Raw genomic sequence first — 26,490 nt, forward strand, 5'->3', positions numbered from 1 at the left:
AGGGTTGGGACGCTGTTTTCCTCCCTCAATTTTTCCCTCTAGATTCACGCTCTATTCTATACAATTCAGCGCCAAAGATCCGGATCGCTGTTTTTTTTCCCGCACACACACAGAAACAGGTGCAGACAACAAACGCCAGGCGTTTTCGCAATTTCCTTTCAAAGCTTTACTCGCCGCGGTGGGTTATCCATATTTATAACGGCGGATGTGTCCTGGGGTTTGATGGACCGTATCTCTGCTCGCTCTCCTGGGGAAGTGACTGTCCCGTGGGAGCAGTTTGAGGTTTTGAGCCCAGAATCACATCAAAAACAGCTGCGTTTGGGCCGCAGTTAATTAAAATATTTCACATCGTCTTGAAAGTATATATATTAAAAAAATCAGTAATCCTCCATTTCAAATTTGACTATTTTGTGGGAATAACGCACTTTCTGAACAATGCGGTCTCGAGCATGTGACTTGCTGGTTGCGATTGTTTGATTCCATATTTAATGTTTACATACTGTAATAAAACAGTTATAGAATTATAGAATGACACAGCACAGAAGGAGGCCATTCGGCCCATCATGCCTGTGCCGGCTCTTTGAAAGAGCTGTCCAATTAGCCCCACTCCCCCTGCTCTTCCCCTATAGTGCTGCAAATATTTCCCCTTCAAGTATTTATCCAATTCCCTTTTGAAAGTTATTATTGAATTTGCTTCCACCGCCCTTTCAGGCAGCGCGTTCCAGATCACAACAACTCACTGCATAAAAATAATTCTCCTTTTCCCTACAATCCCCCGTCTTTCCTGGAGGTGCTGATTTATCCCGCTGTGCGGTTCTAAGGACTTTCTGGTACCCAACCCAATTCAGCCATTCTTCATGCATGAGCTTGCGCAGCGAGTGCTGATCTTGGAATGGGAGGCTATTCGCACAGAGGGCATCACAGGCAAGCTCAATCCTGTTCTCACCCGAAAGGTGCACTTTCCACGGTGGGGTGGGGGGTCACCAGGTCGGGAGCAGAAATCCTGGATGATTTACTCTTCCCTATCCCAGGGATGATGAAGTCCATTGTAGGGAAATTAAAGTCACACAGTTGGTCAGCTAATTCAACATGGATCAGGAATCAAACCTGTATTGCGCTGGGCCGTGAATAACTTTTTTAAAATGAGATATTGAAGATCACACTTGCTTAAAGAGTACTGAGGGGCAAGATTTACTGTTTAAGGGGTTCTGAGGGCGAGGGGACACTTGCTAGTTACAAGATACTGAGAGACGACACTTACTGTACAAAGGGTACTGAGGGGTTACAGCTGGTTACAGGGTACTGAGGGGTTACAGCTGGTTACAGGGTACTGAGGGGTTACAGCTGGTTACAGGGTACTGAGGGGTTACAGCTGGTTACAGGGTACTGAGGGGTTACAGCTGGTTACAGGGAACGGAGGAGTACACTTTCTATTTATAGAGCATTGAGGGCTAGACTATGGGGTACTGATGATACTCACTCTGTAAGGGATCATGATGGGAACGTGAGTCAGCTATTCGACTCATTAAGCCTACTCCACCATGGCAGCTAATGGAAACACTTCAACTGTGCAAACAGGTGAGTGCAGCACCCGCATTAACATCAACACTCCCCATGGGTGAGCAGCACAGACACCCCAATACAAGTAAACTGGAACTTGTTCTATGGTCAGATTCTACACGCCAGCTAAGAAATGATTCCAGTTGTTGCCAGAATTGTATAATCCAAATACATTTTGCAATAACACAAATTAATGCACCTACTCTAGCCCATCAGTTCCAATCGTGCGCTCTCTCTCCACGTGCAGAACAGGCGGAATCTGTAATATAACGGGACCCAGGTGAAACCAATCATGCAATAAGCTTAAATGAGAAGATTAATGTTTATATAACAGCACACAGCAACAAGGCACTGTCTATTGGAATCCAATATTTATCCCTCAACAAACAACACTGAAACAGATTATCTGGTCATTATCTCATTGCTGTTTGTGGGAGCTTGCTGTGCGCAAATTGGCTGCCGCGTTTCCTAGGTTACAACAGCGACTACACTTCAAAAAGTACTTCATTGGCTGTGAGGCGCTTTGGGGTGTCCTGAGGTCATGAAAGACACAATATAAATGCAAGTCTTTCCATGTTTTATATTGACATATACTTCAACAACCGACTCAACAGTCCAGCAACCGACACTGAACAAGTGCACCACTTGCAAAATTATTTCAGGCATCAGTTTGTTTTGTGTCCGTGTCCTTTTCCACTTGATATTTCATAGCATCATAGACTCTTACAGCACAGAAGGACCATCGTGCCTGTGCCGGCTCTTTGAAAGAGCTGTCCAATTAGTCCCACTCCCCTGCTCTTTCCCCACAGCCCTGCAAATTAGTTCTCTTCAAGTGCACGTCCAATTGCCCTTTGAAGGTTACTATGGAATCTGCTTCCACCACACTTTCAGGTAGTGCGTTCCAGATCTTAACAACAACATGGAAGATAGGAGCAGGAGTAGGCCATTCGGCCCCTCGAGCCTGCTCCGCCATTCAATGAGATCATGGCTGATCATCCAAATTCAGTACCCTGTCCCTGCTTTCTCCCCATATCCCTTGATCCCTTTAGCCTTAAGAAATGTATCTAACTCCTTCTTGAATATATTTAATGAATTGGCCTCAACTGCCTTCCGTGGCAGAGAATTCCACAGGTTCACCACTCTCTGGGTGAAGAAATTCCTCCTCATCTCAGTCCTAAATGGCTTACCCCTTATCCTTAGACTATGACCCCTAGTTCTGGACTCCCCCACCATTGGGAACATCTTTCCTGCATCTAGCCTGTCCAGGCCTGTCAGAATTTTATAGGTTTCGATGAGATCCCCTCTCAATCTTCTAAACTCCAGTGAGTACAAGCCCAATCGACACAATCTCTCCTCATACGTCATTCCTGCCATCCCAGGTATCAGCCTGGTGAATCTTCGCTGCACTCCTTCCATGGCAAGAACATCCTTCCTCAGATAAGGCGACCAAAACTGCACACAATACTCAAGATGTGGTCTCACCAAGGCCCTGTACAACTGCAGCAAGACATCCTTGTTCCTGTAATCAAACCCTCTCGCTACGAAGGCCAACATACCATTTGCCTTCTTAACCGCCTGCTGCACCTGCATGCTTACCTTCAGCAACTGGTGCACAAGAACACCCAGGTCTCTGCACTTCCCCTTCTCCCAATCTATTGCCATTCAAATAATAGTCTGCCTTCCTGTTTTTGCCACCAACAACAAACTCTTGTATTTATATAGTGTCTTTAACATAGTAAAACATCCCAAAGCACTTCACAGGATTGTATGAAGAAATGTCTCATGTCCCCTCTAGTTCTTTTGCCAATTATTTTAAATCTATGAGCTCTGGTTACCGACCCACTTGCCAGAGGGAACAGTTTCTCCCTACTTGCTCCATCGAAACCCCTCATAATTTTGAATACCTCTATTAGGTCTCCCCTTAACCTTTCCTGCTCTAAGGAGAACAATCCCGGCTTCTCCAATCTCGCCACATAACTGAACTCCCTCATCCCTGGCATCACCTGGGTAAACCTCCTCTGTACCCTCTCCAGGGCCTTGATGTCCTTCCTAAAGTGTGGTGCCCAGATTTGTACACAATGCTCCAGCTGAGGCCTTACCTCATTGGCAGAGGTTAGCCCCCCCAGCACCCCCTTCAAGAGCACTGGTGTAACAACAACTTGCGTTTATGTAGCATTCTTAACTTAGAAAATCAGCCCAAAGTGCTTCATAGAGGCATAATCGAAAAACTGAGCCAGGAGATATTGGGAGAGGCGACCAAAAGCTTGGTCAAAGAGGCTTTTTTTTTAGCAAAGCCTTAAAGGAGATGGGGAAGATTGAGAAGCCTAAGGAGTTGGGGAGAAAATGCCAGAGCATGGCAGCTGAAGGCACAGCCACCAGTGTTGGGTAAAGTGGGTGGCGATGCACAAGAGGCCAGAGCCAGAGGAATGGAGAGATTGGGGGCGGGAGGCGGGGGGCGAGTTGTAGGGCTGGAGGAGGTTACAGAGATGCAGAGGGGTGAGGCTATGAATGGATATAAACACAAGGATGAGAAGTTTTCACTTAAGGCATCGGGGGAGCGGGAGCAAGGACAGGGGTGATGGGTAAGCGAGATGGTGCTAGATTGGATACAGACAGCAGAATTTTGGATTGAGCTGAAATTCATGGAGGATGGGAGGCCAGCCAGCAGAGCATTGCAACAGGTGTGTCTGCAGGTAACAAATGCATGGATGAAGGTTCCAGCAGTAGATGGGATGTGGCAGAGACAGAGGTGGATGATGTTATGGAGGTGGAATTAGGTGGTCTTTGTGACAGAGAGGATGTGCATCCCATCAGTCCAGACTGGATTTGAACCTAGGCTACAGAGGTGAAATAGCCTGCAAGAACTTCACATTCCATGCACTATAAGTGTAAGAAACCATAAAAACTCAGGCCGCACCTTGTAATTTACTCTGCGTCAATGTTACTTATTGGCCGTGCAAGACCTGAGTTTGGGAGGATGCCCTGTATCGGGGCGGGGCGGGGGCAGGGGCATGGAAACTGCTCCAGAAACCAACAGAAGCACAAATAAGTGAGCGATGACCTGAGATAGGGAGACACAAGCAAAGAAATACCCTGGTACTGATTGCTACTTAAATGGTGCTCCATTGGACCAATGCAGGTGGTGCTCTCGTGATACCCACTCTCAACGACCCAGTTTATCCAATAGTGGGAAGAGGGCTGGGGGGAGGCAAGTGTGGAGCATAAACACTGGCATGGACCAGTTCAGCCAAATGGCCTCTTTCTGTGCTGTACACTCTATGTAATCCAGGTCATTCCACACAGATACCAAGTTAAGTGCAAGCACCAGCTCCAAGGAGGCACAATAAATCTTGCAAGTTACTCTAAATTGGCCTCACTAAGAACCCAAAGATAGTTACAGGCCAGTTGCATGGGAGCAAGAGCAGATACCACATCTCTGATGGCATTTGCTTTTTTTCCCATTCTAATGTTCTCCCCTTCTCTCCTGAAGGTGCTGACGTTTGTTGGGGTAGCGTTCCACAGACACCCAAGTCAACCTTCTTCAGCCACTTTCCAACACAATTAGAAACAGGTGCTCTGGGAGATTTTGCTCCACGTCTTGCTAAAGTGTGCTGAAACCACTTGCAGCAATGTCCTGGCTGCGCTGAGCTAACTTAGACCATAGGTACAGGAGGAGGCCATTCAGCCCCTCGAGCCTGTTCTGCCATTCAATTAGATCATGGCTGATCTGTATCTTAACTCCATTTACCCGCCTTGGTTCCATATCCCTTAATACATTTGTCTAACAAAAATCTATCAATCACTTTTGAAATTTTCAATTGACCCCCCACCCACCACCCCCAGCCTCAACAGCTTTTTGAGGGGGAGAGTTCCAGATTTCCACTGCCCTTTGTGTGAAGAAGTGCTTCCTGACGTCACCCCTGAACAGCCTAACACTAATTTTAAGGTTACGGCCCCTTGTTCTGGACATCCCCACCAGAGGAAATAGATTCTCTCTACCCAATCAACTCATTTATTCATCTTAAACACCTCAATCAGATCACCCCTTAATCTTCATTTCTCAAGGGAAAACAAGCCTAGTCTATGCAGCCTGTCCTCATAATTTAACCCTTTTAGCCCCGGTATCATTCTGGTGAATCTGCGCTGCACCCCCTCCAAGGCCAGTATATCCTTCCTGAGGGGCGGTGCCCAGAACTGAACGCTGTGCTCCTGATGGGGTCTAACCAGAGCTTTATATAACTGAAGCATACATTACACCCCTTTGTGTTCCAGCAATCTTGAGTTGAAGGCTGAATGGGGATTGAGTCTGGCCTGTAGTCTGTCAGAGGAAAGCATAGTCTGTGTATTTTATAAGTAGTTGGTTTCAGCAGAGACTGGGCCACGAATTACTTTCAGTGATATTACTTCAAAATCAAAGCGACTGTGATATTTTCTGATTGCCGCAGTAAGTTTGCTGATTTTTGTATCCAGTGCCTACAAAAGGCGGCAATGCATGGAGACAAGGCCAGCATAGGGTTAAAATTGATCAGTGTCACCCCTAGGCTGCATTAGTGACATCAGACAGCTTCTCTTACATAAGAAATAGGAGCAGGAGTAGGCCATTCGGCCCCTCGAGCCTGCTCCGCCATTCAATAAGATCATGGCTGATCTTCTACCTCATCTCCACTTTCCCACCCTATCCCCATATCCCTTGATTCCCTTAATATCCAAAAATCTATCAATCTCTGTCTTGAATATACTCAACGAATGAGCCTCCACAGCCCTCTGGGGTAGAGAATTCCAACGATTCACAACCCTCAGTGAAAAAATGTCAGTCCTAAATGACCGACTTCTTATCCTAGGACGATGACCCCTAGTTCTAGACTCTCTAGCCAGGCCAGAAACAGCCTCTCGGCATCTACCCTGTCAAGCCCTGTAAGAATGTTGTATGTTTCAATGAGATCACCTCTCATTCTTCTAAACTCCAGAGAATATAGACCCATTCTACTCAATCTCTCCTTCTGAAGGTACTGACTGATGTTGGGGTGTGGTTCTACATTTCCCTCACCCACTGAGCATTCGCGTGCGGGCTGCGACAGTGAGCAGGCTCTTCCAACATTGGGGGTATCACAGCCCAGCCCGATTTTGACCTCCCCACACCCACACCCTCTCCAGCAGGTGTCACTGGGTAAGGAGCAGGAACCCCCGGCTGATTCCTAGCCCAAGGGACTGAAGATAACTGCAGCCCTCACTGAGCACAGGCGACAGATTCTCCTTTAACGAATAATTATTTACATATTTAATTTTAATAAAGTAGAGGATTGACTGAATAAGGCCCCTGTAATTATCCCCTAGCTTGCATTGTCCTCTGTGCATGTTTCCATATGCCAGCACCGCCACCACCCCCGGTAATTTCCACAAGGTAGTGGCAGCGATCCACTCAGCTCAAATTAGAGACTGAAATATTAAAAAATATTGAACAATTTTTGCGCTTCTTAATTGCACAGATTATTAGAAATACCAGAAGCGAACGTGGACAACGCAACGTTATCTGCAGGGAGAGGGGAGGTGAAAGCAAGGGACTGGGGAGGGATAACATTAGAGCCAGATTTTAAAAATTGCAAGCGACAGGACGGCCCATATTGTCTCGTTTCAGACAGTCGGAGCCCCGGGAATAATGTGGGAGATTAATTCCAGTCGATGCATTTCCCCCCTCAGCTTCTGGCTACATCCGCGGTGGCTTTAAACTGCGCTTTTTATCTCCAGTTTGCACCATCTTACCTTTGAGCAGTTTCAATTTCAGAGTCAATTTCGACTGTGTTGTTCGCCCTGTTTGTCTTCACCCTCTCTCCCTCTACTTGTGGCGGGGGCTTGAGCAGAGGTTTTGGGGTCGGTTCAGATCCCTGCCCGCCTCCCCCACCCCAACCATTTGATCACCACTTGCTAGCTGACTTGCATTTTGTTTTTTAAATAATTTTTCGAACGCTATCTACAAAAACAAGAAAGTTTCCCTACAAACTTTGCTCTCTCTTCCCTCCCAGGGAATGAATGAATGGGCGCTTCGGTGCGATCGCCAGGACAACGGCGACTAGTCTGCACTGTGAATGTCTGACTTGGAAAACAAAAGGAAATAATGACTGCACTTTTTTAAAAAAAAATAAGCGTTTTAAAAATAAACAGAAACCATTTTCCTTTCCCCGGTATTCCAGGTTTCTCATTTCCTCCCAACAATTCAGGCGTTTCCCAATCAGCTGTAAACTCCATTCCTTGACCAGAGAAGGAACTAAACTGAGGAATTCAAGGAGTGGATTCCAGATCCATTGCTGCAGGACTCCATCGGGAAAGACTTGCCTTCAGACAGCGCCTTCCAGCTCCCTCGGAATGTCCCAAAAGTGCACCCGGTACTGTGGCTAACTTGGAAGTACTGAACAAAGCTTGGGAAAACTGACACCAAGTGACATCTCAATAAACAATGTACAGTCTCCCCTTCCTCTCCCCCTCCCCCAGTCTCCCAAGCACTCGAGCCCTGAAAGCTCATCGCCCTGCAGTTTCTCACCCCCCCTTATTCTTTCCAAACTCCTCTCCATCCACGAGACCCACCTCCTGCTCCCTTGATGGCGAAGATTCACCAGGCTGATACCTGGGATGGCAGGAATGACGTACGAGGAGAGATTGGGACGATTGGACTTGTACTCGCTGGAGTTTAGAAGAATGAGAGGGGGTCTCGTTGAAACTTATAAAATTCTGACAGGACTGGACAGACTAGATGCAGGAAGGATGTTCTCGATGGTTGGGGAGTCCAGAACCAGGGGTCACAGTCTAAGGCTAAGGGGTAAGCCATTTAGGACAGAAATAAGGAAGAATTTCTTCACCCAGAGAGTGGTGAACCTGTGGAATCCTCTACCACAGAAGGCGGTGGAGGCCAGTTCATTAAATATATTCAAGAAGGAGTTGGATATATTTCTTAAGGCTAAAGGGATCAAGGGGTATGGGGAGAAAGCAGGGACCGGGTACTGAATTTGGATGATCAGCCATGATCTCATTGAATGGCGGAGCAGGCTCGAGGGGCCGAATGGCCTACTCCTGCTCCTATCTTCTATGTTTCTATGAACGTTCGAGCTCGGCATCAGGTGTAATATTTTCATATATTTTTTTGTATTTACAATCTTGCTGCAATCCGGCACCAAACAGACACTCGCTGTGCACCGAGTTCTCTCAACCCTACATTGCAGCACTCCCCAGTTACTGCCCCTGCTCCATGTATGTAACAGCATCACTTTAAAACAGATTATCTGGCCATTATCACATTGCTGTTTGTGGGACCTTGCTGTGTGCCTACATTACATTACATTACAACAGTGACTACACTTCAAAGGTAGGACACCCCGAGGTCATGAAAGGCACTGTATAAATGCAAGGTCACTGGGGAGAACTCACCTCCTATTCTCCAAATAGTGTCATGAGAACTTTTAAGAGGGCAGATCGGTTCTCCGTTTAAGATCTCACCTGAAAGACAGCACCTACCAACAGTGCAGCACTCCCTCAGTACTGCATTGGGAGTGTCCACCTAGATTTTGTGCTCAAGTCTCTGGAGTGGGACGAACCCACAACCTTCTGAGTCAGAGGCAAGAGTGCTACCCACTGAGCCACGTGCTGACACCTCAGGAAGCCAATTACGTCAATTGATCAACAGGAACTTAACGCTGGGCCTCAAAGGGAGAAGATGGGAGTTGTTGGTTGGACTTGTGAGAGACATGAAGGAACTTCCTTTGAAGAACTGAAAGAGATTTTCATTGGTCCATTAGGGAGCAATGGAGGAGACAAATGTGCACTGGGTAGAGACATTGCAGTAGGAGACCTGGAGGGTGTGAACACTGAAACTGTGTGATCTCAAGGAAGGTGACGAAAAATGAATGGAATTATCAGCAAAAGAGTGGATAGGGGTATATGTGAGTGGATGAGGCCATTGATAGGAAGAAGAAACAGAGTTGAAAGAGTTCAGAGCTTTGGGGATAGAGTGGATCTGTGATGTCACACACTGATCGTGTAGCTGGATCTGTGATGTCACACACCAATTGTGTAGCTGGATCTGTGATGTCACGCATCGATCGTGTAGCTGGATCTGTGATGTCACACACCGATCATGTAGCTGGATCTTTGCTGTCACACACCGATCATGTAGCTGGATCTGTGATGTCATACGGATCGTGTAGCTGGATCTGTGATGTCACACACCGATCGTGTAGCTGGATCTGTGATGTCACGCATCGATCGTGTAGCTGGATCTGTGATGTCACGCACTGATCATATAGCTGGATCTGTGATGTCACACACCGATCATGTAGCTGGATCTGTGATGTCACACACCGATCATGTAGCTGGATCTGTGATGTCACACACGGATCGTGTAGCTGGATCTGTGATGTCATGCATCGATCGTGCAGCTGGATCTGTGATGTCACGCACTGATCATGTAGCTGGATCTTTGATGTTACACACCAATCATATAGTTGGATCTGTAATGTCACACACGGATCATGTAGCTGGATCTGTGATGTCACACACGGATCATGTAGCTGGATCTTTGATGTTACACACCAATCATGTAGTTGGATCTGTGATGTCACACACGGATCATGTAGCTGGATCTGTGATGTCACACACTAATTGTGTAGCTGGCTCTGTGATGTCATACATCTATTGTGCAGCTGCATCTGTGATGTCATATGCCTATCCTGTAGCTGGATCTGTGATGTCACACACTGACTGTGTAGCTGGATCTGTGATGTCACACACTGACTGTGTAGCTGGATCTGTGATGTCACACACTGACTGTGTAGCTGGATCTGTGATGTCACACACTGACTGTGTAGCTGGATCTGTGATGTCACACACTGACTGTGTAGCTGGATCTGTGATGTCACACACTGACTGTGTAGCTGGATCTGTGATGTCACACACTGACTGTGTAGCTGGATCTGTGATGTCACACACTGACTGTGTAGCTGGATCTGTGATGTCACACACTGACTGTGTAGCTGGATCTGTGATGTCACATGTCCATCCCCTCCCTCCCAGACAAAGTTGACAACAAAGAGAATAAAATATCTGAGGGAATAAAATCACTTTCCATTCTAGCATTTCGACCATGGAAGATTGCAGGGTACAGCCAATATTTTAATCTTAACACAATATGCTATGTGAAGGAGAATTAACTATAATGTGCAGCTCATTATAATGCAATAATGCTTGTCTTCTGAGGACTGTTATAATGAGAGCAGAGCGCATCGCCCAAGATAATGGACAGGCACAAAATGAATTAGAAAGTTGCATGTGGGGGTCCCTATTGATTGCAGGCTTGTGTGTGCATGCATAGCTGTACATATATCGACCAAAGGCCAACTCAAGTCAGTATTATTTTTTATAATGCTCCCTCACGACAGTGTTGGTTGGATCCATGGTTCTACTGCACCAACAAAGAGACAGATGTTAGGAGTGGTGATTCTGCCTCAGATCAGAGACAAGTGTAACACACATCAGAAAGTTGGAGAGTGGCTCCCTCTGCTGACAGAAATAAAGTACTTCAAGCTGTATCATGAGTTCCTTTATATCGGGGGGTGGGGGGGGTGTTGAACTGAGCAAGAAGCTACCGTCCAGTACGACCAAAGCCAATATTTTATGTTGGTATTAGTTTCAAACCAATTGGTACTTAATTCAACGGGCTCACAATATAGGATGTTAAGAAGCCCATCATGCCTGTGAAAGAGCTCTCCAATTAGTCCCACTCCCCTGCTCTTTCCCCGAAGCCCTGCAAATGTTGCCTTTTCAAGTATTTATCTAAGTCCCTTTTGAAAGTTACTGTTGAATCTGCTTCCACCCACCCATTCAGGCAGTGCATTCCAGATCACAACAACTCGCTGCATTAAAAAAAATATCCTAATCTCCCCCTGGATTTTTTGCCAATTATCTTAAATCTGTGTCCTCTGGTTACCAACCCTCCTGCCACTGGAAAGTTTTTTATTCACTATTTTTGTCCTATTTAAAGTTCATGGGCCTGGACATTTGTAAAAGGCTGTTGCACACTGCTCAATACATCCCAAATCAGAACCCCCAGCTCCTTTAATATCAGCAGCTTGAGATAAATGGAAAATTAATGAGAACTGGGATTTAAACTGTATGTGTGGTCCCCAAGACTCCACGCTACACATTTAAATGTTCCACAAAGGCAACAATCTGGCAGAGTCCCGTGCTGCGGAACACATCTCCCGTACAGCGGTACTGTCAGCCGTGGCTTGCAGTGATCACAAACCTCCTGTATGTTACAACAATCACTGTAGAACTGAGACCACCTGGACAGCAAATTTTAGCGTCTCAAAAACTGCCCCCACCCACCGCGTTCACTGGTGTGTGCATTGCTTGAGAGACCCGAGACATGTTGAGCATTTGGATAAAACTAAAGTGCTAAATGAATACTTTGCATCGGTTTTCATGATTGAAGATGATGCTAAGCTGCTAACAAGGGATGCTTTTTAACAACTTGCATTTATATAGCACCTTCAATATAGTAAAACATCCCAAGATGCTTCACAGGAGCGTTAGCAGACAATATTTGACACCGAGCAAGACCTATAAGGACAGGTGGCCAAAAGCTTGGTCAAAGAGGTAGGTTTTAAGGACCGTCTTTCAGGAGAGGTCGAGAGGCGGAGACGGTTAGGGAGGGAATTAGTTAGGATTAAGGCACTCAAGGGCTGCTGACCCCAATGCCATTTAACTAAGAGTACAGTACTAAAGGAAATGGGTGAGTGGGCCACTGGCTCGTCTATTTAATTGCTCCTAGTGGCTGCCTTGGCTCAGTGGGTCGCACTCTTACCTTGGAGTTAGAAGGTTGTGGGCTCATAGCCCCACTCTAGAAACGTGAGTACAAAGTCCAGGCTAACACTCCCAGAACAGTACTGAGGGAGTGCTGCACTGTCGGAAGCGTCATCTTTCAGATGGAGTGTTTAACTCCGGAAGCTCTGCCCACCTTCTCAGGTGGATGCAAAAGATCCCACGGCACTATTTAAAAAGCAGGCGAGTCTCTCAGTGTCCTGGTCAACATTTATCCCTCAATTAACATCACCCAAAACAGATTATCTTATCATTATCACGGTGGTGTTTGTGGGAGCTTGCTGTGCACAAACTGGCTGCCGCGTTTCCTGCATTACAACAGTGACTACACTTCAAAGGTACTCCAATGGCTGTAAAGTGCTTTTGGATGTCCTGAGGTCATGAAAGGTGCTATATAAATATATAAATGCAAGTTTTTCTTTTCAAATGATTTAGTGGGGAAATGCAGTGCCATACAGCCCAAGCTGTTGCCAGGGTTTGTGCTGAGGTTTAGCTTGATTTCAGCCTGTGTTGCGAGGGTACTACAATTGTTCTCAGTGTCTCCAGGCTGTAGGGAGAGGCGGCGAGGGGGAGCAGTTGCGGGGTTGGGGGAGGGGGAAGGAAAGGACAGAAAAGTCAGCCTGGCGTCCTGATTATTATCTAGTAACTCCTGCACAGTCAGTCCTGGGAGGCCTCCCAACACATTCAGTTTCACATATGAAAGATGGGCCCTTGGCCATGGAGACATCATACTCCAGCACGGATCCGCTCAGATTCAGCAGAGGTGGGAGGAAGAAAAAAAAAATTAAGACACAGTACAGAGATTTACCTCAGAAGCAAATTCTTCACTTGTAAATGGTAATTGCACCTTCAAAGCAAACCAACCATCCTGCAAATGCCCACAACTCGTCTAAACAGAATGTAGAACTAAGGACAAGCGTGCAAAACCTTCAACCTTGAACACTTCTCACGCTCACTTGCGATTTTATCTCCAGTAATCTGGATTTGTAAATTTCTGAAGTTCATTTCTGTCTGATTGCATTTGATATTCCGAATATAAATCTATTATTCCTGTAACAATCTTAAGAGTTCATGAATTTGTTTGAGTCAAATCCCAGCCCCAGGAGAAAGCATTGTTCTACAAGGCTGATACCAGAGCCGAGAGGTTATAACTATCAGGAAAAACTGAACCGGCTGGGGCTCCTTTCCCCAGAAGAGGTTGAGGGGGTGACCTGATGGCGGTCTTTAAAATTATGAACGGGTTTGATAGGGTAGACGAAGAGAAAACGTGGGGGAGACCAAAACTAGGGGCCATAAATATAAGATGGTCACTAATAACTGCAATAGGGAATTTAGGGGAGACTTCTTTACCCAGAGTGGTGAGAATGTGGAACTCGCTACCACAAGGAGTGGTTGAGGCGATTAGCATAGATGCATTTAAGGGGAAGCTCGATAAACACATGAGGGAGAAAGGAATAGAAGGATATGCTGATAGGGTGAGATGAAGTGGAGTTGGAGGAGGCTCGTGTGCATAGACCAGTTGTCCGGAATGGACTGTATCTGTGCTGTAAACTCTAACCAGGACTGGGTGGCTTATTCTGAAATCAAAGGTAACACTTACTATAAATCCAGTACACTTTACAATCGACAGATCTGAGAAGAAAGCAAGACTCGCACGCAGTGATTTTATAAAAATTCAACCACCCAACCTTTACATTGGTGTGGCAGTAACTAATTTTGCAATGCAACTAGCTGTTATCTGTCTGTTAGTAAGTGAGCAATTATGTAAGTCGAGAAAAAAATTGTCCAAAAGTCTTGCTAGAGTAACGCACAGCAGGTAAATACAGCACTACCAGCTTTCAACAGCACATAAAGACCTACAGCAGTTGGAGGTAAACCATGGGCAGGCTGCGATTTAGAAAATTGACAACTGCATTTTGTAGGGTCTATTTAAGTAGCTACAGTAAGTAGTCCAGCTCCCATGACATTGCATTCAGGGATTCAAAACCAAATGTAGGCTTCAGGTGAATTGGAATTGGAGGGCAGGAGATAATTAGATCAGCACGCACAGAAGTCAGTCCCCATTTTCAAGTCATACTCTCCTTATTTTCCTATCACACTTGATTTTACATTGCATTTATAGTTAAACAGCAAAACCTACAGCAATTTGCGAAGCAGAGTAGAGTTGGTTGGAGCACGGAAGTTTTCTGCAGTACAGGCTGAGGGGCTGGGAGTCGCAAAACTGAGGGGCTACGGCATCACCATTGGTAGGAGGATGCAATTACAGCGTGAGTTTACACAGGCAGTTCCCATTATAAAGGTTTACATAGGAATTTATAATGGAAGTGCCTACAGATGTGAGATTTTTAATATATTATATAGAGGGACAGTTACCCGATTGAATTGCTGCCCATGAGCCACAGCAGTTTGATCACATACCACCAGAGTTTGATCTTGCAAAAGCTGATGAGCAACTTTTCGCATAGGCCCTAAATTGAGCTGTTGGATCAATACAATCAACACAGCATCAGGGTTGATTCCCAGTTTCAGCACAGACACCACATAAACCCCAAAAGCTTGAATAATCTCTATACCGGAGCTTTACCACAGAAGTTTCCGAAAGAAGTGGCCTTCTTATCACACTGCTGAGTGGCCTGGGTGTGATCTGGAATTCCTTGCACGCTGAGTTTCAATTCTCAGTTATCTCCGCTGTGGGAAAGATACTGAGCTGAGGATGGGTGACCTCCTACAGGGAGGGAAGGACAAAACACCAGTGGTAATTCTCACTGGGTCAGTCACCAAACATCAACCTGTTACAAAGCAGCAATAGGAGGCACTGGAACAAAATCTCTGCCTCACAGCCACAGTATGGATGGGCGCAAGGTCAAATAACTGATCAATAGAACAGTGTGCAAGTGGAATTTAAGAAAAAAAACATTATGGGCTCACATAACATGCTCTCCTCCTCGGCAAAAATACTGTTACCGTAAATACTCACAGGTGACTGCTCAAATTCCAAGATAAAATGGAAATACATGACTCCTAAGTGTCAACATTGCAAAGCTTTTATTCATCATAATTCTCACCATAGTGTTCTGATATGTTGGGGGTAATTTTAATCCCAAAAACGGGTGGGTTGGGGTTGGGTGAGATGTAAAAAATTTTTAAACCACAAACCCGACCCCAACCCGCCCACTTCCAGTTTAACAGACGATGGGCAACCAACCCACTTCCAGCATACAGGTTGGACCTTTAAATATTATAATGAGGCGGGGGGGGGGGGCCTCACATTTAACCTGTCTTACAGGTTTAACCCTGGCAGGCCGGGTTCCCCAAACCCAGCAGCTCAAGGGAGGCGAGGACAGCTTCGGGGAAAAAGTAAGTGCCTTGACAGCACTGTTTGTGGGCTAGGAGGAGCAGCAATGCTTCCCCCCGTCCCCCCCCCCCCCCGGCCCCCCAAAGCTTACCTTCTTCCCTGCCAAAGTCTTCCCTGCTGGGCTGTCTCTGATTTAAAATCAGATGTGAAGCGAGGAGTTGGGACAAAGAATTGCCATTTAAGTATCACGGTGCCAAAGGGGCAGAACTGACAGAAACACAATTGCAAGGTGCCGCTGGCTCCCATCACCTGCGCAGAAATTGCTCCGCTGGGATGGCGGGTGTATAAGGCAGCCCCCCCCTTACTTTTACCCCCCAAAAGGCATGCAAATTTCACTACTTACACGCATGGATATGCAATACTTTGCTCATCGCAGGTGGTGCAGTGGTATTTTACTGTAAAGATTGTGCATCCCTAGATGTACAGTTCCAAAAAAGAAATGTAATCCCAACGTTAAAGAAATCAACAGCTCAGATTACAATCAGGATTTTTTTCCTTCCCTGAATCTTTGTGCATGAGGGTCGTTCGCCCATTTTGGCAGCTAGTGCCCAACATTCCCAGCAAGAGATAGATGCCGAGTAGAGCTCCCTCTAATCTGACCTAGCAGCAAACCACCATTCTGTCACTGCAACATTTTCCATTTCCCACATCAGCACTCGTACAGCCCCCTCTGAGCAAGACTGGCAATGCTGAATTAGGTCATTTTGTGTTACGGACACAGACCCACTGGGAACTGGATTGCGACTGCCCAAAGTCATTTCACATAACCCCATTGGTCTGGGGCAGGAACAGAGTGCAATACACTGAAGATCCAGTTCATGGGAACACCCAGAGCCTGAATCAATGGGTACATCAAAAATTTGACATAATAGAAAGAACAAACTTGCATTTATATAGAGTCTTTCGCCACCTCAGGACGTCCCAAAGCGCTTTACAGCCAATTAAACAATTTTGAAGTGTAGTCACCGTTGTAATGTAGGAAATGCTGCAGCCACTTTGTGCATAGCAAGCTCCCACAAACAGCAATAAGATAAATGCCCAGATCATCTGGTTTAGTGGTGTTTGTGGGCCTTTCACTAAACATCCGTAAGACAAAGGTCCTCTACCAACCTGCCCCCGCCACAGTACTGCCCGATTATCAAAATGCACGACAAGGCCTTGGACAACATGGACCACTTTCCATACCTCGGGAGCCTACTGTCAACAAGGGCAGATGTCAACAATGAAGTCCAACACCGGCCTTCAATGTGCCAGTGCTGCCTTCGGTCGCCTGAGGAAGAGAGTGTTTGAAGACCAGGACCTCAAATCCGGCACTAAGCTCATGGTCTACAGAGCAGCAGTGATACCTGCCCTGCTGTATGCCTCAGAGACATGGACCATGTACAGCAGGCACCTCAAAGCACTGGAGAGGTACCACCAACGCTGCCTCCGCAAGATCCTGCAAATCCATTGGCAGGATAGGCGCAGCAACGTCAGTGTTCTTGCTCAGGCCAACATCCCCAGCATCGAAGCTCTGACCACACTCGATCAGCTCCGATGGACGGGTCACACTGTCCGCATTCCGGTTCCGAGGGACTGCCTAAGAAGTTTGTGGAAGGATAAATATTGGCCAAGAACTCTCCTGCTCCTCTTCAAATAGTGCCATGGATCTTTTACATCCACCTGAGAGGGCAGACAGGGTCTTGGTTTTACATCTCATCTGAAAGACAATACCTCCGACAAGATCAGTACTGAGGGAGTGCTGCACTAAGTGTCAGCCTGGCTTATGTGCTCAAGTCTCTGGAGATTCCTCCCTGTCCCCACCCACTCTGAATTTTTGTCTTCATGATGAGGGATGTTAGTCCGTTTCAGGCACCTTGTGTTAACATTGAACATTACCAGGTCAGGTATAGCAAGAGCTGATGCAGAGTCGAGCTCCCTCTAATCTCCCCCAACAGCCTGTTACTACACCAACATGAAAACAAATACAGGGAAGGGAGGTGAAGACCAAAAAAAAGCATCAAACGCAATCATTCTGCTGAACAGGATATCACATTTATTACTGAGAAGTGATTAATAATGAAGAAAGGGTAAATTCCCAGCTTTTCACTGTTGATGAGGGCTGAAAAAAGATTCTAAGCAGTTTTTGTTTCTCAAAGTTCAGTGTCCAAAAAGGTTCCTTACAGTATTCCTTTAGTCCAGTCTTGTTTTTTTTTAATTAGGTGGATTTAGACTTAATTGGCAGCAATTAAAAAAAAAAAACTTGCTCACTTTAACATTTGTGAACAGTAACCATTTTTAAAAATTTTTTTGCAACGAAAGGAGGGAGAAACAGAAAAGTAACCGCTCTTTCCCGGAGCGCGTTCGAAACGAGCAGCATTTTCAGGAAAAGGTGGGGCAAGGGGCTCTCTCAAAAGGGCCTGGATGAAACAATTTGGGCTCCACAAATGAAACCTCTCGAGTGAGTCGGAGAAGGAATCTGGCCACGTGCTGACCCAGCTGTGCGACGACAATTCGGATGCTGTGAGCCAGCTGGTTTCTCTCCCCAGGAAATGCATTTAAATGTAGCCCACAGACCATAAAATGATTTTTTTTTTAATAATTTTTTTTAAAACAGAAGGAAAACAAGTTGTACCACTTTATAAAGTCACAACCAATAGTTGAGAAAGGATTTTTTAAACATTTTTTCCCCCCCCACCTAGTTCTTGCTATCATTACCATAGTTCTATAGAAGAGGATTAAGTTTGACAACTACAAGTCTGAAAGTCGCAGAATTTACTGAAAATGAAAGAGGGTGGGTGGGCAGGAAGGAAGGGACGGGAGGGGGAAGGGGGGTCTTCATTATCACTCAATTTCTTGAAGAAAATTCAGGACACGACATTCAGGCCGACGTCACATTTTCAGAGAATACACCGTTACTTGACACGACCTTGCCGCTCCTGTAAAGAAAGGGAAACGATTCAATTAATATACATTTCCCAAAGCGGCTTCATGTTTCAGTGACAACAAAATACAATCACACAACTAAAATTAAGAGAAATTCTGTGGAGAAAAAAAAACCTTTACACCTAGGGCGGTTAGAATGTGGAATCCTCTGCCACAAAATGTTGAATCGAGTCCGTAAATTCTTTTAAAGGGGAAGATAGATATCCTTTAATAGTCCTCTTTTTCAAATTGCTATGGGAAGCAAGCAGGAGAGGGGGATTGGACTGCGTGACTCATGTGGAGAACCAACACTGGCTCAGGCTCGATGGGCCGTGTCTGTGTTGGAACAATCTTCGATTCTATTAATTATCAATCAGGTCTTGATAAACCTAGACCCAATTTTCTCTGATCGGTGACAATAAATTAAAATCTGCTGATGGCTCAACGTCTAGTATGAGCTGTATTTATCTGTTGGCAAAGGTGGGAAATGAAGAACAAAGTTGCGTTTAAACAATGTCCAATATCCCCAGGACACTCCAAAACACTTCACAACCAATTAAGTACTTCTGAAAGGCTGCCACTTTTGTAGGAAAACATGGAGACAATTTGCACGTAGCATGTTCTCTCAACCAACAAACGAGATCAATGCCCAATTCATCTGCTTTTGGGTGGTCCCAACTGAGGAAGAAGTGTTGACCAGGACAAGAAGGATGCAACAATTGTTCTCAGTGCCCTGAGCCTGTTGGGGAGGGGTGGGGGCAGAGAGATCGAGAATAAGGGCATGAAGATGAGAGGAGGGTTGTGAAAAATCAGTTCGGGCTTAAAATCCCAATTGGCATCAGTAGCCCCTGCTGGAAAGTGTGGGTGTTGGATAAGCGTAGGGCTACATGTAATGCTGCCACAGTAGATTAACTTGCCACTCATTGCCTAATTCAACAGAATAGGTTAGGGAGGACCAGGAGTCACTCTTACAAGTTATGTCAGGGCAGAACTAGGTTAGATGCCAGGAGGTGTTTCTTTATATCAGAGAATAGTGGACCTGTGGAACAGGTTACCGGCTCGTGCAGTGAACACTGATTCACTAAATTCCTTCAAGCAAGAGCTTTGTGGCTGGGGCGGAGGGAGATCACCTTGTACAAGAGGTAGGTACAATTGTGTTAATCAGGACCAGGGCGGACTCCTGGACTAGCTTTGATGGCCTAAGGGCGTCAGTGAGGAATTCTCGAAAGCTTTTCCCCCAATTGGCCTGGGTTTTTAATCTGGTTTTTCGCCTTTTCCAGGAGATTACATGGCTCCGATAGGTGGGGTGGGGAGTGTCTGTATTGTGATGCACAAAACATCACTGCTGTGTGGGACAGGCTGGATGGACCAGAAGGTCTTTTTCCTGTCTGTCATTTTTCATATGTTCTTAAGTCTTTAGGTGATGAATGTCCATTTAGGATGAGGCAAGAGGAACCCATGAAACGTTGCACCCAACCCCCCAAAAAAAGCCGTGGATAGGGGCAAATTTGGACAAGGAAAATAAAACGAAATGTGCGTCACTCCAAATGCCTAATTTTTGAATTATTTTTTCCTGTCTTCCTGGACGAACCAGTTTGGCATGTTTTTAGCTCGTGCTAACAATGAAAAGGCTCTTTAGTGATAACGCCACCCCTATCAAAAGTAACTTACCACCTTAATCTACATTGTAAACATTTTAGACAAAATAACATTTCAGCTCACCCTGTGGTCACTTTTTAAACCTGCTGTTCCCGTCATTCCCCAATCTGTCATTCGAACTTCAATTTTACCCTAATATACCAACTTAATTCTTTTCAAATTAAAGAGGCTTTAAAAAGTGTGACATTTACTTTTGTTCTTCTGCCCCTCTCTTCCACCATCTATTTAGGGGGAGGAGAGAGATGGTGGCAACAACTTGGGAACTATTTTTCAATAGCAAAATACCAATTTATTTTTCTACGGCCAAAAAGTAAAACTCCAAATATTATGGACAAGTCACAGACAGAATCCTGCTAATCTTTGACATGTTTATTCAACAGGGATTGTTGGCAAGGTGAGTAACCTCAGACCCTGGGATGACAAGTTTATTCTGGGCTGCACTGAAATCAATCGTTTGCTTTGTTTTATTGGGGCTGATTTCACATTTACACAGCTCCAACGGTGCTTACCTCGAAAGGTTTCAGGGCATAGCAAGAGGGCACTCAGCCAGCCACTCCTACACAGGGTAGTGTGTGCATACACTGACGCTGGTCCTTCAGACCCAACTGCTTAGAAACACTGAATTATAGTTACATTCAAAACTAATGAAATCTTTTGCAATTGCCATTCACTGGTGCGTCACTATGGCTTAGGAACACTAGCTTTGAATGAGTTTACAGCACACTATCTGCAGATTTGTTTCAATCTTTATATTTATTACATATATCAGTCATACTGTTTTGTAGTTTTATGCATTCTGGTGCGATATTATATAACCGTAGCGTGTTATCCTTGGGGGGGGGGGGGGAGGACAAAGGGTGTTCTCAAACTGCACCCACTCAACACCTTCAAGAGGGAAAGGGAACGAGCCGATGAGAAAGAGACTGATTTATTACATAAACACAGAATGAGCACAGAAGGCCATTCAGCCCATTGTGCCTGTGCCGGCTCTCTGAAAGAGCGATCCAATTAGTCCCACTCCCCTGTTCTTTCCCCATAGGCTTTTCAAGTATTTATCCAATTCCCTTTTGAAAGTTAATATTGAATCTACTTCCCCTTCAGGCAGTGCATTCCCGATCATAACTTGCCGAATAAAAAAATTTCTCATCTCCCCGCCGGCTTTTTTTGCATTGGTAAAAGATTCTTAAATATATCTTTTTTAAACTGTTCTCAATGCGCAAAACAAACCCCAAAGAATAAATACCATGGATCATTTTTTCCCCAACGTTAGATCAAATGTGAGAACTCCTGCAAGTTGCATTGGCAAAATCCAGTTGTAATGAAGCCTACAATCATGTCTCTCCTGTTATCCCAAAACATGCCTTTCTCCTGGGACACATCCCTCGTGGTTCATTTTCTCGATAGCTTAGCTCACCTGCGCATTTTCATTTTTCTCACCGCTACCATTTTTGTGCATCAGTCTGCACTGTAACCGATTTACACAGCTCCAGACATCGGGGAATTGCAAAATGTCACTTTCCCAGGATGTGAAACCCACAAGCAGGCTGCCCAGCTAGGGCACATTTACACTTCACTTACACTCCATGGCTTACACCAGAACTCATTACAGTATTTGGACAGAGTGCAGATTCCAGTACGGCCGGTTCGAACTGGCAAAGAATGGAACATCACGCTGACCTTATAGATTACAGTACATCTGCAAACTAGTCTGGGAGTCCAGACTACATGCTGCAGAATGCATCTCATGTGATGATGCATGTGTCGAGGTGATTGGCACTTGTGATTTATTAAAAGAGTTTTTTGCAAGGCCAGTGCAAGTGGTAATTACAAGATATCCTCCTGGTGCAACCAGGACAGAAATGAGAAAGAAAAAAACCCCATGCATTCTGGGCATCAGGAGTCATTGCCTAAGGAGAACACGAGTTGGATTTATAGCCTAGTGTCGCAAAACCACATTTCCCCTCTTGCACGAACAGATCCTTAAAGCAAGGAGACATTAATGGTTGGAAACCCTAAAAGACTTCTCCCCATTTACAAAATGTGTCCCACTCAGCCTTACTGGTAGTGTTTATTTCACATTATAAGCGTCGGAATGTTTAACAGCCTTTGGTGAATTAACAGTTTCAATCGTGTGTGCAGTTTACAAAATTTGGCACTCACTTTTTACAACGAACAGTTTTCTTATGCATACAGGAGACGCTGCTACAGAAGTATAGATGTCACCTGTGGTGTCCACTGTAGAATCCATTGACTTTATCCTTTTTGTTTATAACATAAGAAATAGGAGCAGGAGTAGGCCATTCGAGCCTGCTCCGCCATTCACTAAGATCAATAAGAACCAAGCCAGGGGTCTGAGCAATTCCAAGAGTTTGGGTTTCTTGAACCCGAGGGTAACCCAATAAATGACATCACACTTATCAGATTACCAAAGAAATTCAAATAAATCTCAAGACTGCCAGAGCATGGAGGACCAGAAAGCCAAGATGTTCTCATTTTTATTCCTAGAAGCTTCTGAATCTAATATATATTATTTCTTCAATTTTAGAAGTTTAGAAACTAATCCTCTCATTTGATAAAGGTGCAATTCAGAGATGAAAATATTTTTGGCATAAGGGCTAATGCAGCATGGAAGTTTGATTTAAAAAAACCCTCAAATATCTCTAGTTTGTATAATCCTTGCAATTTTGGAAGGGTACATGGCAGTGGATGATTGTTGCTATTTATTTGCCGTGATTAATCAGCATTTACAGCTTAATGCTCTTAGGGAAAGAGGTAAAAAGAAAACTTGTTTTCCTCGCCCGAGTTAAACCTCACACATCACTGCCCCCACATCACGGACATTCACTGCATCCCTACTTTTGCAGTGGTGACTGTATTCACTACAGAGCAGAAATGTGCATCAGCTAAAACAACTGATAAAAGAATTAATCCCATGTTTCAGGATTTGATCCACCTTCTCTTTCATCTTTTCCTTTTCAGCCAGTTTAATCTCTGCAACTTGTGCTGTAGAATCTACTCGCACACAAGAACCAAATATCTGAATTTTGTCTGTATCCATACTGGTGTTTGCAATCAGAATTTTTGCATTTTCAAATCTTTTGGGTTGGTTAACTCCATTTTCTTATCCAAAAGTCCTCACACCTCTAAAACTTGAAGCAAGAGAACAGTACCTCAGCCAAACCAAAAGCTGGAGCCCTTCAATTGGCCTCAGTACCTCACTATTAGGGGGATGGATGGGAAGGGAATAAAGCCAGGGTTCCTAATTTTGATCACCACAGTGACTCCTTCTTAAGAGAGACTGTATGCATGTGTTGGGAGGAGAGGACACGATCAGGTTCAATTGCGTTGCCCTTCCAGTAAAATAACCCGCTCGCATTCATTATCCAGACTGGCTCGTTAAGAACGGGCCACTTGCGCATGGTACAAGAAGCCCGCTGGTGCCCGTGGAACGGTATTCCAGCCACAGTCTCAGCCTTCAGATGAAACGGTCAAGGAAACGAGAGAATGAATACATTTCAATATCCTTTGAGATTTTGCTGGCAATTTGAATATTTGTTTAATTGGAGTACTGACGATACCCGAGGACTGGAGGCATTACTGAGTCCATCAGTGCAATGGAGTTCAACATGGTGGCAATTTTGGAGTCAACAATTCACGTCCTACACACCATGGCTGCCCAACCTTCAATCCCACTGCTACATGCAGCCCGCAAGCCTTGGTAACTGGCCTTCAAAGCCAGCTAACTCGACTATTTGCGCTTCAATTTCTTATCTCTGAGATAAAAGCAAATTCACGAGAATGTGGATTTACACTTTGTATGTAGCTTCAAGGCTCCATGACTGCATCAGGAAATCTACAAAGAAAAAAACACCCCCTGCTGTACAATTAGGTTCTTGAAGCCATCAGTCCTTTTTTTTGAAAGCAGATGGCATCGGGTGCAATTTGTTTTGGAGGTAGATATCTTTAACACCAATAAATAACATTTTAATAAAAAGGTAATAGTTAGGTTTTGGAAATCAGCCAGAGTTCCTGCTCTTGATCACCATCCATTGCCCAGAGCTGGATGTCAGGCACAGCTAGGATGGCCCCAACACATCAGTAAAACAGCCTGCCACGAATCGCTCATGAAGAATGGCCACTTGGTTTAGGATATCAGAGTGCAATCATTAAGCCATACCCTTGCAAGAGTCAATGTCTTCAGCGAAGGAGAGGTGCAAAAGGAAAAGTGGCAAGCAAAGCTTTAAAAAAAAAAATCACCAAACTGGCATTAAGTTGTATAAAACGCCATAGACTTTGGAACCAAGTCAAACCTCTGTGGCAGGCTCAGTAATCCAATACCCAAACCAGGCAGCACTGCAGAATACCACTGACAATTGACCAGCCTGCCTGACAGATCAATCGCTGAGGGCTGGAATTATTCCCTTTTGGCTCCTGATAACCCTGCAAGCCAATGATAACTCTGCAAATCAATGTGGTACAGGCTGAACAAGCAGCTAGCAGCCTGCCAATGCTTTGTGCACTTTTATCTGGTTAAACCCCAGCTGTACTGCTGCGCGCAATTGATCATCCCTAGGCCTGGGTTCTGCCAAAACGCTGGACTATAAAAGTGGGCTTGCTTCTTTGGGGGGGAAGACAGCATGCATTCTATCGGGCAAACTGGGGCTCCATTGGTGTGGAACTCTCAGTAGTTTGGTTTGGAGACTCAAGCGGTGATGGGTTTCTGTGCGTATCAGACATCTGGTTGACAAATAGAAAGTGGGTTGCCTTAATCTCTCCGATACCATGCACCCAGCCCCAATAACTAAAGGTTTCTAAGCTGCTTCCATTGGAAAACTAAAATAAATTCCATATTAATGTGAATACATACTGTACAAGACAGACACCAGCATTTATTGCCATTAGCAATGATGTTAGTGGCTCGGACATGAAGTAAACTTTCATCTGAAAGTTCAGGTCATTTACGCACTGTACAAGTATACTCATGGCACACTCCGAATTACACCCAAACAGTGGAAAAGATCAAACGAGTCTATCGGCTGGACGTTTCTTCCTAACCTGGCTCTCTAAGCCTCTGATGATATCACAACCTCACGCTCAAATCGGTTTGCTGTTCCCCAAGAGGGAAAAATCACAGCTGTTTGAATCAAGTATGTGTATAAAAACATTGATTGCGTGCGTATAATATATACACACAAAACTACAGGTTGTGGGGGGGGGGGGGGGGAAGAGGTTGGGAACTGTAGAAAATTGGGCGAAAGGAAGGAAATGGAGAAGAGGTATAACCTGAATAAAAGGTTAATACTATATATCAATATTCTCCTAACCCTATTCAATGCAACTGCTGCAATGCACAGCAACCAAAATGGTTATCTGGAATGAACAGAGGTAATGGAATTTCTTTTGACTATTTTCCGAGCCAAGTAGTTCCTTCCTTACACGGTATTAATTACTTCCTTAACCACATCACACAATTTGTGACCTAATTATCTATTCTCATTTAGATGTAGTCCATTCCTATTAAAAACAGTGCACGTCTTCTCTGAAATCCATCAAGTGCTAGCATACTTCATTCCTTCTTAGCTTCGTTATCAACTCCACCCACAAGCAAAAGCCAGTGTTTTTCTGGGTCCCTCAGTGACGCATTGAGCTTAGTCACTGAGCTATTCAGACCAAGGAGCAGCTGATCAAATACAGGGCAGCAACAAGGATGAAACAACAGGCCTCGGCATCCTGGCTGAGGGAAGAGAAACCCAAAATGTGCTTTTCAGGGCCAGGCTGTGTGTTTAGGTTATTTATCCCAACGTGGACAAGTAGGAAAGATTTCATTCCAGAACACATCCACATGCGGTCTACCTCCTTCATAATGTCGCTCACCCAAATGCTTAAAGACACAATTTATCTTATACCCTTTGCAGACTTAATCTATGCATAGTTAAACCTCCTTTCTCCCAAGAGTTTACTATAGATCAAAGATTCAGATTTTTAAAAAAAATTATATTTATGACTGTGCCAAATCATACATGTTGCATACAAGCTTTTTCAACAATATTGATGGTAACATTTTGAATCGTACTTTTAATTTGAGCCATGTCCAAGAGATACTGGAAACACAGTTTAATAGGCTCAGCAGCCTAGTTCCGACCTAC

The 26,490-nt window shown here is 44.9% G+C and overlaps 1 protein-coding gene across 1 annotated transcript in view; it reads right to left on the minus strand.

The window, feature by feature from the left end:
• Positions 1-17,793: 17,793 nt before the first annotated feature.
• The window catches only part of LOC147103301 (YTH domain-containing family protein 2-like), a 31,149-nt gene continuing 22,452 nt past the window's right edge, over positions 17,794-26,490 (minus strand). The window contains exon 5 of the mRNA XM_085962765.1: positions 17,794-18,699. Coding sequence (XP_085818891.1) covers positions 18,676-18,699 — 24 coding nt within the window. The 3' untranslated portion in view covers positions 17,794-18,675. The remainder of the gene's footprint in view (positions 18,700-26,490) is intronic.

The sequence above is a fragment of the Somniosus microcephalus genome, chromosome 20, assembly GCF_052327205.1.
Source record: "Somniosus microcephalus isolate GS21.2 chromosome 20, FLI_Smic_1.0, whole genome shotgun sequence".
NCBI classification, from domain to species: Eukaryota; Metazoa; Chordata; class Chondrichthyes; order Squaliformes; family Somniosidae; genus Somniosus; species Somniosus microcephalus.